General features: G+C 42.0%; 1 protein-coding gene across 5 annotated transcripts in view; it reads left to right on the top strand.

Annotated features, from left to right (window-relative positions):
- Patj (PATJ crumbs cell polarity complex component) overlaps positions 1 to 14,811 on the top strand; it is a 323,645-nt gene that overhangs the window by 160,115 nt on the left and 148,719 nt on the right. For all 5 annotated transcript variants that reach the window (XM_029475856.2, XM_021159452.3, XM_029475855.1 and 2 more), the window contains exon 28: positions 13,461 to 13,657. In XM_029475856.2, the coding sequence (XP_029331716.1) occupies positions 13,461 to 13,657 (197 nt within the window). The remainder of the gene's footprint in view (positions 1 to 13,460; positions 13,658 to 14,811) is intronic.

Below are 14,811 nucleotides of genomic sequence, written 5' to 3'. Positions count from 1 at the left end.
ATATAGCAAAATGGAAATTGGAAAGTAGTTATTTCTCTAACTAGCTCTTTTTAACTTTACTATGTATCCTTTATTTAGTAAAGGTCTTTGACCCTAAAAATTAAGTCTTAATAATAAATAAACATATGAATGACCCAAATAAGACGTCATTATCGTTTTAATTTTTCCAGACTTTAACTCATTACAGTAGGAGTGTGTACAGTAGGAGTGTGGAGGTGAGGGGCTTGTGGGTGTTGTTATTGTTGTTGTTAATACGAGGAACTAAAGGTTAAAAAACCTAGGACCTGTCTAGCATTGTGGGGTGTTTTCTTTTGTATTGGGATGCAAAGCAGATAGATCTCTGTAGTTTTAAGGCCAACCTGGTCTACATAGTGAGTTCCCATATAGAAGGGATATATGTTTGTTTGTATGTATGTACATACATACATACATCCTGTCTCAACAAAACAAAATTTAAAAAAATAGAACCTTATATATTTTGGCAAGTATTATACCATTGGTCTACATCCCCAGTCATAATAAGAATTTTTGATTAATTTGTAACCCATCTCTTGATCACTATAGGTACTAAAGAATTTATAAATTTGTTTTTATATATCATTTATATATTTTATGCTAACCCTGTAGTTCTGTCTATAGTGTTCAGAGGTAGTTTCTTCCTCTAACAAGAAAGCGGGTAACACAATGAATGACTGTAGCAGCTCAACAGAACATTGCCACACCCCAGCTATAATCCTGCTTCCTTCCTCTCTGAACCTTCTTCTGACAATTATGTGAAGTGATGCTGTGTGCAAGGCCTGATTGCAAGTGCAGGCATAGAGAATAGTTGTCTTCTGTTTTCTGTCAGTAAGGGGCCAGGTCATCTGGCAGATACCACATTATAATTTCTTTTCTACTTTCTGCTACAGTTTAATTATCTGAAACTATGATTTCCCCACTTGCACAAAATATAATTAAACACCTAACACTGTCAGTGCCAGTGCTGGTGGCAATGAACCGAAACCCATGGGACCTTTGTCAGTCAGCTTTGTATGAGGCATCTACCCAGGTCTTTCACCTCTCTACTGTGCTATAGCCACGGGGCATTTGCAACACAGTACTTCTATGGTGACTAAAAAACAAAAACACCCCACTCCCTGTTGCAATATAGACAGTGTAACACAAAGGATTATAAAGAGTGCTTTCGAAAGTATATTTTGGTTTTTTCCCCCAGTGCCATTTTCAAATTTAAAAACTTTTTTTTTTTTGGTGACCTCATAAGATTTATTTACACTTGGATTATGTTTGCAGGAAGCTACCACTGACACACATCCCAGCCCAACAATAGTCGATAGAAATCTACTAAAATAATATAATAAAAGTGACTCCTTGGTCTCATCTCCAGGAAGTAAGTTGACAGAGAGGCCAGATAGCACTGAAAATGGAGCCCCTACCGCAGCTCATCCAGGTTCGGTAATTCGGGAAACAGGTGTAGTAAACTGACAGCAAAGCCTCATGGGTACAGAGTGTAGCAGGGACCCTGTGCACTTGAGCATGGGTCCTATGTTAGCTTTCTTCCTGACTGAGGTGGATTTACTTCCCCTCAGGCCTAACCTGATTTCATGTTGTTTTAACCATATGGGGTCAATGAACCTATATTTGTCTTTGTAGACTGATCATTTGCCAACTATCTCCCCCACCCACCCACCCACCCCTGCATGATTGCCTCAGAGCAAGCATCTCCATACCTCCTTACCAGAGGGCTTTGGCTGAGTGCTCAGTCACATGACCTGAGATAAAGAAGGAAGGAGCTGGGCTCCCTGTGGAAGTGAGAAGTGAAGAGAGCCCAGCTGTGGCTTGGCTTCCAACCCGAGGCATGAGCCTCAGTGTGGAGATGACAGTAGTCAAAGTGTCCTGATGTGAGGAACTTTTGGATTCTGTTGTTCAATATGCCATTTGTTTTGATTAAGTTCCCTGACCCTGAGTGTTTTCTTGACTTTGAATTCTGGACTGTCTTCTTTGTCCCTCTAAAGTTCACAAGGTTATTAAGAGGTTAGGGATATACACGTGAAATCACTGTCCACTGTCCCATAACTGAAAGAGCCTAATGGTACTTGGAACTTTCAGTGGTTTTGACAGTATCGATTCAGTCTTTACTTTTTCATGTAATGTACCTCATAGTGAGTAGTATAGTGTCTGTTACAGAGCTGGCATTCAGAATTTTTAATGAATAAATGAAGTTAAATTACTGCTCTGGCTTCTTAAATTGCTTTTGGTCTCTTCCCCTCCATACCGTTAACTAGGTTCCTATCCTGTCATTCGTGGGTGCATAACTCAGCCCTGCTAGATGACCAGGCTTCCTAGTCTTCCTACTGTTGAGTACTAATTCATCCCTGACACTGTTCACGGCGTTCCGGCTTCTCTAGCTAGGTTTGCAGCTTCCTTACCTCCTGCTCCTAACTGTAGTTCCAGGAATGTCTGTCCTGGTCCGAAGCTCTGGGCAGCCAGTCACCTGTTGTCTGTTGTTTCCCTAAGCCAGCCCAGTGTCAACCAGGAGCTTCTCTCAGAGCTCTGAGCATCAAGCCATAGCTCCTCGTCAGCCTCCCTGACTCAGACCTGGCATCAGATGATACGTGTTCTTTATCTCTTTTCCCTAAACTAGAGACTGCCTCCCAGGTGCTGGGATTAAAGGCGCGCGCGGCTCATATCTCTTTATTGTGGGGAAGCATACAGGATTTGGAGTGGCGGACACCCAAACCTGCCCCACTAGTATGCTGTAGAGGAGTTGTACTTTGGGCAGGTTCCAAACCTTATACTGGCCTCAGCTTCTCGGTCTTTAAGAAATACAGTTATGCCGGGCAGTGGTGGTGCACGCCTTTAATCCTAGCACTTGGGAGGCAGAGGCAGGCGGATTTCTGAGTTCGAGGCCAGCCTGGTCTACAGAGTGAGTTCCAGGACAGCCAGGGCTACAGAGAGAAACCCTGTCTCGAAAAACCAAAAAACAAGAAACAAAAAACAAACAAACAAACAAAAAAGAAATACGGTTATGTGTTACAGGGTTGTGTGGATGATTTTGTCCTGTTGTCTTCCAGTTGTGAGATGTTCCAACTTTTGTGAACATGAAAAGAATAGTGAATTCCATTATATATATATATATATATATATATATATATATATAATATATATATATTATATATATATATTATATATATATATATATGTATATATATATATATATATATATATATATATAGAGAGAGAGAGAGAGAGAGAGAGAGAGAGTTTTCTTTTATTCTTTTGTTCTTTTGGGTTTTTTATTTTGTTTAGTTTGGTTTCGTTTGTTTTGTTTTGTTTTTTTATTTGGTTTTTTGTTTTGTTTTGTTTTGTTTTGGTTTTTTTTTTTGATACAGGGTTTCTCTGTGTAGCCTTGGCTGTCCTGGAACTCACTCTGTAGACCAGACTGGTCTCAAACTCAGAAATCCGCCTGCCTCTGCCTCCCAAGTGCTGGGATTAGAGGTGTGTGCCACCACTGGCAGGCTATGCTGGCTAGTTTTATGTCAACTTGACACAACTGCAGGCCAAGTTTCAGTCATCTGTAAGGAGGGAGCCTCAATTGAGAAAATGTCTCCATTAGATCCAGCTATAGGACATTTTTTAAATTAGTGATGGATGAGAGTGGGCCCAGTTACTGTGTGAGGGTCCACCCCTGGGCTCTATGGGTCCTGGGTTCTATGAAGAAAAAGTAGGTTGGAGAAATTCTGGAGAGAAAGCCAGTATGCAATACCCCCCCCCCCATGACCTCAGCATCAGCTCTTCCAGGCTCCCACAATGAATTCCTGCCCTGGCTTCTTTCAGTGATGGACTACAATATAGAAGTGTCAGCCAAATAAACCCTTTTCTCCCCAACTTGCTGGGGTCATGGTGTTTCATCATAACAATAGTACTCCTAACTAAGAGACATGTATTATCATGTCTACCAAGATTTAACAATAACCAAGTTTTTCTGCATTTCTTTCATCTATACATTATTTTTCTTTTCTTTTTTTTTTCATTCCTAAATAGTTTGTCACTTCATACATACATATACACTACTTTAAAATACCGCTGCAGCAGCACACAGCTGTACTCCTGTGCTAGAGAAGCTGAAGCAAGGAACTGATGTTCCCAGATGAAACAAACCTCCTGCTTCCAGGCCAACTGCAAACCATAGCTGCAACTTCCTGGTAGCTCTGTGTGTGTCTATGTGTGTCTGTGTGTGTGTTTGTGCATCTATGTGCATGTGCGTACCTGTCCCTCCACCCCTCTAAGCTTGAGTAACCTTCATCCCGAGGAAAGGTGGAGGCTTTCTATTCCAATAAAGCAGTCCCGGCCTGCTGATCAAGTCTTTCTGCTTCTCTGTCTCATTTTTCTTATGTGTTTGGGTTGTTTTGCTGTTGTTGTTGTGTGTTGTTGTTTTACTGTAAATGCATCTTGTCAAGGTTCCCTTCAATGATTTAGAGTGTGCCAAAGGTAACCATGATGTGTAACAAGAAAGGTTCACTTTAACTTTGTCACTAGTAGAAAGCTTGTGTAAGTGTTTTGTAAGCATGTCGGGTGGTTTAGTTTTGATGCACCTAATGGGGAAACGGTAGACATCTCTCCTAGTGGAGACCACCCACACTCTTACACATACCTGGTGTGCTGTCTACAGAAAATAATGATTCTTGCTCAAGTTGTCTCTCTTATTTTATTATTTTTAATTTTATTTTATTTTTGTATCTAACCCAGATTCAGTTCTTATGTGTGAAGGGAAGGAAATTTTTTTAAATAGAAATACTGTGTAGTTCTGGCCATCTCTCCCATGGGTTCCAGAGGCCAACTCTCTGGGGTGCCCAGCATTCAGTGCTCTGTGTCACACTGAAATCCATTATTCTCACCTTGCTTTACCTCCCTTTGGGTAAAGCTGAGGATTCCTTCCTATCCGAATCTTCATAAAAACCAGAGGAGTTCAGCTGTCCATGCTAGGAGCACTGTCTAGCACATAAGAGCAACATGTATATTCATTACTCTTATGCTTAATGGCTTCATGGTTTCATGTTTTGACTGTTAATTTCCTATATAGATTTGTATAATGTTATCAAGCCTGCATGCTGGCAAAAATATTGACTATACTACATAGCCTGCATTTTGGGTTGTAATATCAGTTTCTTTACACTAATGTGTTGTTATCATTTTCTGTTAGGTGTGACTTTTCACCTGAGATTTGCCACTTGAGCTACCATTTTGTTTCTTATGTGGTGTGATTTTTTTTCCTTGAGATATTTTTACTTTTCAAGCCTGTGTGCACTAACTCTGAAAATTAAAGGTTGTTTATTAAATAAGAAAAAAAAAGACTGGGATTTCCATCATAACTGATTTTAACAAGTGACATTATTGTACTTACTGCACAGGCAAAAATGTTTATAATCCTGCCTTTGTGTGCCTTTGTTATTGGAAGCAGATCAAGTAGCTAAACCATCTGAAACTGCTTTGAGTCTTTATTCCAGTGCGTTGAGCATTTGCTATTAAAATACTAGGCAGTGGCTTGAATTAAGTGTCTTTCTGGGAGAAAGGCTTTGTTACTTAGCAACACCTAATATCCTGTGATGATGGCAAAGCACTCCAAGACCCACTAGAGAAATCCTTCTGGCTTTCTTGGACAAGGAAAAGACATCTGGTGTGTTGATAGAGAATTATGAGTAACTGGCGATTAGGGGGCGGGGGCGGGGGTTGTTTTTGTTGTTGTTTTTCCAAATAACGTCATCACAGGAGTGGAAAAATCCAAGTTTAAAACAAACTTCACTGCTGAGCAGAGCTATAAAACTGTTCTATCCAATTATACTGATCTGATATTCATTCAGGGTATGTGCGTGAGCCAGGGTTACAGGGAAGATGGAGACTTAGTTCCTCGTCGCTTCTCTTGTTTGAAGGGAAGGGCATCCAGGTTGTTTGAAATGGGAATTACAATTCCTTCCCTGGCTCTGTGGAGGTGTTTAGAGAAACAGCATCTTTCCATCTTAGGTACTGGTACAGAATAACTGAAGAAAGAAAACAGCTTTATTGAATACTTTTGAGAGGAAATAAATTCCAAAGAAAGGAATAAACTTAATATAGAAATCGTCTTGGAGTGTGTTCTGATGGTGATAAATGGGGCCACTGTGTTTGTGTAGAGTCGCCTCTGAAGCCTTGTGTTTTCAGGGAAACATGCTCCTAGCCGCAGTGTAGACTCGGCATCTCTGCAGTGACCCTAACAACCTGCTTGAGAATTGATCAAAAAATCTTTCTAGGCATCATTTCCTGCTTCAGGGCGATGAGTGACCTTGTTTCTGCCAGTTTCTCAGGTGTCGTGTCAAGCTCTGATTTGTTGGGAAGTAGGGAGCTTGTCCTGCACACAATAAAAATGTCAACAAAACAGTTGAGCCTTTGCAGTTTGCGGGTACCCATGGTCTCAGCTTCTTGGGTGGTAGAGGTAGATTCTTGAATTCAAGAAACTCTTCAGGGACATAGGCAATGCAGTGATATGGTCTCAATAAATAAGTAAATGATAAATAAACAAACAAAAGGATGCTATAACTGAGCTGGTTTCTAAATAGTTGGGTACATGTCTAGCATGAATGTAGGAAGCCTGGGTTCACCCCAGCACCACAATGAAGAACACAGACTATAATGAGATGTGGTAAGATCCTGCATCATTATAACAACCTTTTGTTGCTTAAAACTAGTATTTAATTTGTAATTTTTTTAATGTCTGGATATGTATATATGTTTGTGTATACAGAAAAGAATATATGAATTTTAAGTTGTCATTTTATTGGATATTGTACAAAAACAGTATGCTCAATTCTACCAGTTGATAATAATACATTGCTCATGGTGTTCATGCTAGTTGTCATGGAAAGTACTTGTGGTGGCCTGAGCTCAGCCCCACATGGGGTTCCCTTGCTGTAAAACCACATGTCTGAAGCTCCTGACATGTGCTGACTGGCAGCCTAGAATTGAAACTTCAGAGCTAGGGAATGTTGTCCTGATGCTTCAAAGATGCACCCTGAGTTTGATGGTTGACCAACATGCTAACTTGACTTTTCTTTCCCCACTTTTGAAACTATAGTTCACCTTTCATTAAACCTACTGACTAGAATACAATTACTGGAAATGGCTTGGCTCTGGGATTGGTGGAGGATGTACTTGAACGTAGGGAGGAAGCGAGAAGTGGCTAGGATTTTGAAGTTCTGCATTGTGTGGCCCAAAGGAACCTCATATTTAATCCTGAGTTGTGGCAGTAGAGACAGGGAATTTTGCTGAGATGGTACTTGTATCTGGATTATCATGATTGACTGTCAGGATCTTTACTGGGAAATGTACTGCATTGCATGAGAGAAGATTCTATGGTGACCCACAGGAATCACATCGGTACCTTCTCATGGAAACAGTTCATAAGCATTGCCCGGGCTCACCAGTGTGGAATCTCATCAGCTGGGGCCCAGTCACTATTTCTTTTCAAAAGCATCACATTTAATATGTAGTATGGGGGAAGAGTTGTATCTTTGTATTGCCCATCAAAAGGTTCATAGCAAAGACGACTGTGACAAAAAGTCAGACTAACAGAGAACATTTTTAAAAACTTTTCCTAGTTTATTTATTGTTCATGTGCAGTGGGGTACACATGGCAGTCAGAGGATTGCTTGAGTTAGTTGGTTCTCTGTTACTATGATGTGTATACTGGGAACTGAACTCAGTTGCCAAACTTTGCAACAAGCATTTTTTACCTTCTAAACCCATTTCTCTGGTCCCAGTCACAATATTTATTGATCTAAAATTTCACGTGACACTGGATCCTTTAGAAATGAAGATCCAAAATATCAGAAAACTGTCTTTGAAGACAGGCAAACAGAAAGATGATTGGAGAAGATGGTCTGATGGTACCACACATGGAATTCTACATGCCCTGTCCTCTGGTTCTTGCCTCCCTAGTTCTTTCCGTCACGTAATGGAGAGAGGGAGTAAGTCAGAGAGGAACCATCCTTGGCTTCAATCAAGAAAGAGGAGTTCTGGGTCCAGTGACCTGCCTGAGGGGCTGAGTAGCAGGACTCTCTTCTGCAGTTTTATCAACGGCTCCTAGTGCACTTCTCCTGGGCCAACTGCTGTGTTTGGGGTGTTGTGTGCTGAGCGCTGGCAGTGACTACACTGACCAGTCCCCAGGTGGGCAGGCTGGGTGGGGACTGCTGCAGCTCCTAAAAGAGGACGTAAGGGTCCTGAGCTTAAGGCCTGCCTGTGTCACACAGCAGGACCTATCTCAAAAGGCCTGCCTGTGTCACACAGCAGGACCTATCTCAAAGAGAAAGATAGAATGAATAAGAAAAGTTGTGGAGGGAGCTTCGGAACAGCCACTGATCCCCCATCATCTAAGGGCAAGCTGAACAAACTGGACCCCATGGGTGCAGGAGACCCAACAGAGCTCTGGCTGGATTGTCTCAGCTGCCTGTCAGTCATACCATCTGTGTGGGAAGGACTCAGAGGCAGAGCGAGTGGTGAGGTCACCTTCATGTGAGGAGCTATTGTGAGGAGGTAGGAATTCTAAACATAGCACCTCAGACTGAGGGAGAGACCTAAAGTCTCTCTTAAAAACAGCGTTAGGGGAATGTAAGATGAGCTAATAGAAAGCAATTTATTTTAAGTTTTGGATATGCTAACTTCGTGGCCTTTTATAAGGCCTTTCCTCTAAAGTCTTCTTTCTCTGTAAAACAGAATTCGGTTACACAGTTTGTTTCATCTTTCTCAGGGATGGAGAAAATACAGAAATTAGTATATCAAAGAAGTAGAAGCGTCTTCTTTTATCCTCTTCAAGCTGTGAATCTAAAAATAAGTTGTAGGATAACAAATGCAGGGGCTGAAATGTTAGTCGAGTGTCCTGAGCTGGCATTTGGCCATGCTGGTGTTGCTAAGTATACGCTTTATTCTGGAGAGATGCCAGGGCCTAGGATGTGCGAAGCACACTCTGCCAACTGAACCTCACCCCCACCACCACCACATCCCTAACAGTTAAACATTTTGAACATAAATCTAAAGATGAAATGGTGCCACTTTTAAGTGAAAGAGGCATTCTTTGGAACAACACTGTGACTTTAGATCTGAAATAGGCTTTCTGTCCTTTGGGAGTGGTGTTGAGATGGTTGCAGAGCAGTTGAAGAGCCATAGGGCAGCCTGTGCGTGTGCCTTTCAGTAGGTGTAGCCTGAGCTTAGCACACCAAAGCACTGGCAGCAGTGAGCTGAAAGAACAAGAACTCAATGAGAGCTGGGCTACAGCCTCATCAGCTACCGGCTGCTCACCCTTGGCAAGGGACTTAAGACTTGAGCCTTCTTTCTAAAGTCTGGAACACGGGGATGATAGATCATTTTTTCCAGAGGAGAAGAAAGTGGATTGGAAGATTCACCAGCACCTCTGCAACTTACCAGGCGCCCCACAAACTGTCAGTAAACCCTCAAGTGATGCAAGATGCTCCACTCTGTCGACAAAAGTGAAAAGTCCAGGGTGTGACTGGATGTTACATCTGTTAGCCCATCTCTTAGCATTAAGTAAGTTAGCACTGGAGCAAGCTTGATGCAGAGTCATTGAAGTGGCCCAGGGCTCCAGCACTGTGTACCAACTAGTCTTATCTTCAGTTGACTGCAGCTGTGGACACTATTGATCTTCCTGTTCACCTCCACTAGGTGGTGGAGGCTAGGGGTGTGGCTCCAGGGTTGGGTATTATCACATATGTAAGGCTCTGAGCTTGACTCCTGGGGAGGGGGCACTAAATAAATAAATAAATAAATAAAAATAGTTTCAGCCCCTAGAGTTTTTTTTTTCTTTAATAAATAAATAAATAAATAAATAGTTTCAGCCCCTAGGGTTTTTTATCTTGAAGCTTTTATTTCTCAGAGTTATAACTAGTCATGTGTATGTATGTGACAGATTTCATGGAATGAATTCCTTTGGTTTTACAACTTTACTGTGAAGTGGATTCCATTCGTATTTGTTCATTGACTCAGTGAGTGTTAACTGTGGCATTGAAAACTCAGGCCGGGAAAATTAACCTTCTAGACTCGCAAAGTAAGATTAACCAATCTACATTTTAGACCCAACCTGATTAATATGAGAGTCAGGTTTTCAGGTGCATTAGATTAACAGTAGGGCTCTGAATATGTATGTTTGAAAAACATGAGAGACTTACCACTTTTGATGATGTTTGGCTATCCTGTCTTTAAGTTTGCTGGTGCACTGCCCAGGCCCTGCAGTCCTCAGAGCTTTTTCACCATCCCTAGCTGGAGTGACTTGAATGCCAGTTTTCAAGCTGTCTCTGTGCTTTGCATCCACAGGCAGCACTGGTCGAGCAGTGCTCTCTTGCTCCTCTTGAGCTGTGCTTGGTACCCTCGCCGGCAGTAACTAAGAGAAGCAACCTGAAAGGTAGAGGATGGTGTCGGCCTCTTCCTTGGGAATCTCAGTGGAGACTGAGTACTTTTTGGTTTTTGTTTCTCCTTAATGCCATCAGGAGAAAAACATTACTTACTTTCAAATGGCAGTTTCCCTCATGGCAGAGGAAATTAAGAAGAAAAGAACAGCTTTGTCATCAGTTCAAAATTGTTTGGAGTGGCCGTGACTACCAGCACTACAACCCCTGTGTGTGTTTTCATCTCTGCCGAGGCTATTGATAGTCTTCATGCCTGCCTGGGTGTTAGTGTGTTTTCTTTTGATAACCTCACTTATTTAATGTCTCATTTGCTATTGTAATAGAGCATTTACTTGGGGGATGTAGGAGGGATAGAACCCAGGGTCTCACATAATTGGCTCCACTTCTGGTCTACAACCCCTGCCCTAAATATTCCATTTAATTTGCTATTGTAAACTTTTTGAAGCATTCTTGAGCATTTCCTCATATACCTGAGGTTTTTGAGTTTATATGTTGGAGTTCGATGTCTTTTTGTACTTTATTTGTAAAACTTTCATTTATTAATTCCAAAGAATTAATAAACGAAACATCTTCTCTTTGTTATATTCTTCTACCTATAGATATAACGTAAGGAAGTATCCTCTTTTATCAACTATTTTATCTTTAACCTTAAAAAATGCATAGCTATCCCTCTCTATTAACATCACTTTGAACTTTCTCCTTTAGGCTCCTGCCACGGTGATTTTTAACTGTCTTCAGAATATGCCCTTAGCTTGAATCATATTAAATTGTTCCATGGTGGCCAGGAAGTAAAGAGGGTTTGCTTTTATAACAAAACCCTTTCCTCCAATTCCCTTAAGCTATGAATCCATAATGGATTATTTCACTGATTCAATGAGAACCATTTTGATCCAGTCAGGCCCCATGCCCTGGCTCAGCCCCATTAAAGAACCAAGTCCTCATGTAGATGCTGTGGGACATTTCAGATCTAAGCCACAAATTGGCGGTTACATAACAGGTTTCCTAAGGGCACAATCTTCATTTCTTGCTGAATCTCTGTCTGCCAGGGGAGGGAAAAGTGAGGATTGTGCCAGACGTAAGTGTTGCACCCCGGTCACCCTGTCATTTGGGAAATGGGACCCGAGGGTCAGAAGTTCAGGATCATCTTCAGCCACCTACTGAGTGTGAAGCCAGCGTGGGCTACATGACATACTGCCTCGAGCAGTGGCAAAATAGTCATACCAGCCTTGAAAGTGATGTGGCATCTGGATGGCGGTGTGTGAGGGGCGCTCAGTAGGTAAAGTTGTGGAGGCAGGAGGACCAGAGTTGGGGGCTCCAGCCCAGAATTCGGTCTGAAACTCCAGCACTGGGTCAGAGATAAGCGGAGCCCTTGAGGTCATTGCCCATTCAGCCTCATCCATTGGTTCAGTAAGCTATCGCTTCAGCCCTGAAACTGGACACACATATATATTATACATCTTTGGCGTTTTGTTTATTCGTGTTTTCTTCTTTTTCTTTTTTTTTTTTTAAACATGACCTTGACATGTAGCGTAGGTTGGCATTGAAGTGGCGATCCCCCTGCCTCAGCTTCCTGCATCCTAAAGCACCTCCTATCATACCCAGCTTTGTCATATGTTTCCATCTTCCAGCATATAATTCGTGCCACAGTGATTTGTACCAGTCTCATATAAACAAACCTGTCTGTGTTTACTTTTCACTTGTGTAATGTACTTGCCGAGCTGGTGCTGTGTGAAATGAGGGACCAGCCGGAGCCGTAGTCTCTCTGCTGGCATACGAGTGTGGTTTTGTTGTGTGAATCCAGCACAGGTGAAAAGTGGCCCAACCAGCAGGCAGGCAGAAGGTTTAGACCATAATGTAGAGGTGACAGGTCACAGGGCTTCCTTGCTTGCTCTCTGTTGCTGTGATAAACACCAGGACCAAAAGCAACTTGAGGAAGAAAGGATTTATTCCAGCTTATCGTTTATTGTCCATCCTGAGGAAAAGTCAGGGCAGGACCTGAAGGCGATCATGAAGGAATACTGCAGATTGCTAGCTTGCTCACCAAGGCTTGAGCAGCCTGCTTTCTTATATAACCCAAGATCACCCGCCTGGGGCTGGCACCACACGCCTGGGCTTTCCTCTTGCACATAATCAAGAAAATGCACCACAGACTTGCCTATAAGCCAGTCTCATGGGGCCGTTTTCTAGTTAAGTGTCCCTCTTCCCAGGTGATGCTACATTGTGCCATGTTGATTTAAAAAAAAAAAAAGCCAGCACATAAGGTGAAATATAAGATGGAAAGATGGATGTTGAACGCACATAAACTATGACTATTAAGACCATTGACATAGTGAAGGCTATAACCCCACGGAGATAAAACATTGCCCTGTTTGAAGGCTGTGTGGGCATGTGTGGATCACTTCCACATCTGACAGCTAAACGGGCATGCTTAATTTCCCCTTCTTTTACTCATTTATTCAATGTTAATTTATGCTATTTCTATATTTTTAGAGTATGGGCTGCTAGCAAGTGGAAACATTCTTGCCAGTCACACACATGGCCTTGAACTCAATCCCTAGTTTGACAAACTTACAGTTTTATATAACTATATTTTAAGTATAATAAACTGTTGATTTTTTTCTAATAATTGTTATTATTTCTACTCTCATGAATTCAATACTTTACCTCTAAAACCAAATACTTTGCTCAAGCATCACTGTTAGTGGATATTCTAACCCTTCTTGTCAAGGCGGAGGCTCACAGCGTGGTGTCCCTGTATTCTGGTATGTGCCTGCGGGAGAAACAGTCCACGAAAGGCTGAGCTAACGGGAACGAGAAGTGAGAAGCTTCGTGGGCAGTCTGAACTCAGGTGGAGATAAAAGTTATTGCTAAGCATAGCTTAGCCATAAGACCATGAAAAGCTTACGTGATTTATTCTCAGGGTACTGTAGATGAACTGTATGCTCTAAGTATGGGAGAGTGCTCATGTCTCCTTAATGCAGACTCATGCTCTATTTTTTTTCATGTTTAATATAGAAAAGATCAGGCAACGATATGCAGACCTGCCGGGAGAATTACACATTATCGAACTGGAAAAGGACAAGAATGGACTGGGGCTCAGTCTTGCTGGCAATAAGGACAGGTCACGGATGAGCATCTTCGTGGTGGGGATTAATCCAGAGGGACCTGCTGCTGCAGATGGACGGATGCGGATTGGAGACGAGCTGCTAGAGGTGAGAGCCATTTGTTTTCAAGTTGTCCTTTGGTGCAGAGACTAGGTATGGAGGGTAGCATACAGAAGAGCCTATTTGGATTCTTTTATGAATATGTGAGAACCAGCCGAGTCTGTAAATAGCTGGCCATGATGTCACCACCTGTAATCAAAGGTAGAGGTAGGCACAAAGATCAGAAGTTCAAGACCAGCTTCTGCTACATAGTGAGCTTGAGCCATCCTTGGCTATGTGAGGCCCTGTCAAAATATATAAAAACAAATAAACAAACAAACAAACCAAGATACTAAGTCTGTGGAATTCTTATTGAGAACAGCTAATATCTGTTCCATTGGTAACTTGTTAGGGTTACATAGTCTCTTTAGTTAGAAAGCAGGGAATAGACTGGTCCTCAGGTACTCACTCTCCAGATGACCTCTTCAGTACTCTGGCAAGGTTGTTCTATTTTCCTAAGCTTAAATTCAGGGCATTGCTTTGAGTTTACTGAAGTTTAATAGTCATTTTCCTCATTCATTCAGCTTGGTTTTTTGTTTTTTTGGTTGGTTGGGGTTTTTTTTTTTTTTTTTTTTTTTTTTTGGTTTGGTTTGGTCTGGTTTGGTCTGGTTTGGTTTTGGTTTTTTGAGACAGGGTTTCTCTGTGTATCCCTGGCTGTCCTGGAACCTACTCTATAGACCAGGCTGGCCTTGAACTCAGAAATCCACCTGCCTCTGCCTCCCAAGTGCTAGGATTAAAGGCGTGGGCCACCATTGCTCGGCTTCATTCAGCTTGTTTTTAAACTGTCCATTAGGACATAGAGACACAAGCACTTCCATTCAAATAGCTTCCAGTTTAGAGAGAGAGGAGATTTTTTTTTTTAAAGTACAGAAAAGTCCTCTGAATTTCAAACTGGAAAGTGTGATGGTGAGTAACGAAGAATGCAGGCTTAGCTCGAGACACAGTCAGCTGTTCTGTCCTGAGGATTTGGCCTTCTGACTTCCGGCTTGTGTTTGTTTACCCACTGTTCAGGCCTCTTGGGAAAGCAGCCCCACCATGTGGCTTTTAGAGGAGGCCAGTCACAGGGCACTGGGCATGACACTGTCTATATGAAGTAGGAGCCCCTGAGGTTGGGTGGTTTCCCCTTCAGACTCCAGATATTTAGAACACATCTTATATATCTG

This window comes from Mus caroli, unplaced genomic scaffold, assembly GCF_978045245.1.
Source record: "Mus caroli unplaced genomic scaffold, Mus_caroli_1 scaffold_6, whole genome shotgun sequence".
Taxonomy (NCBI): Eukaryota; Metazoa; Chordata; class Mammalia; order Rodentia; family Muridae; genus Mus; species Mus caroli.
Note: the sequence above shows the minus strand (reverse complement) of the source record. Positions and strands in the feature narration are given on the sequence as shown.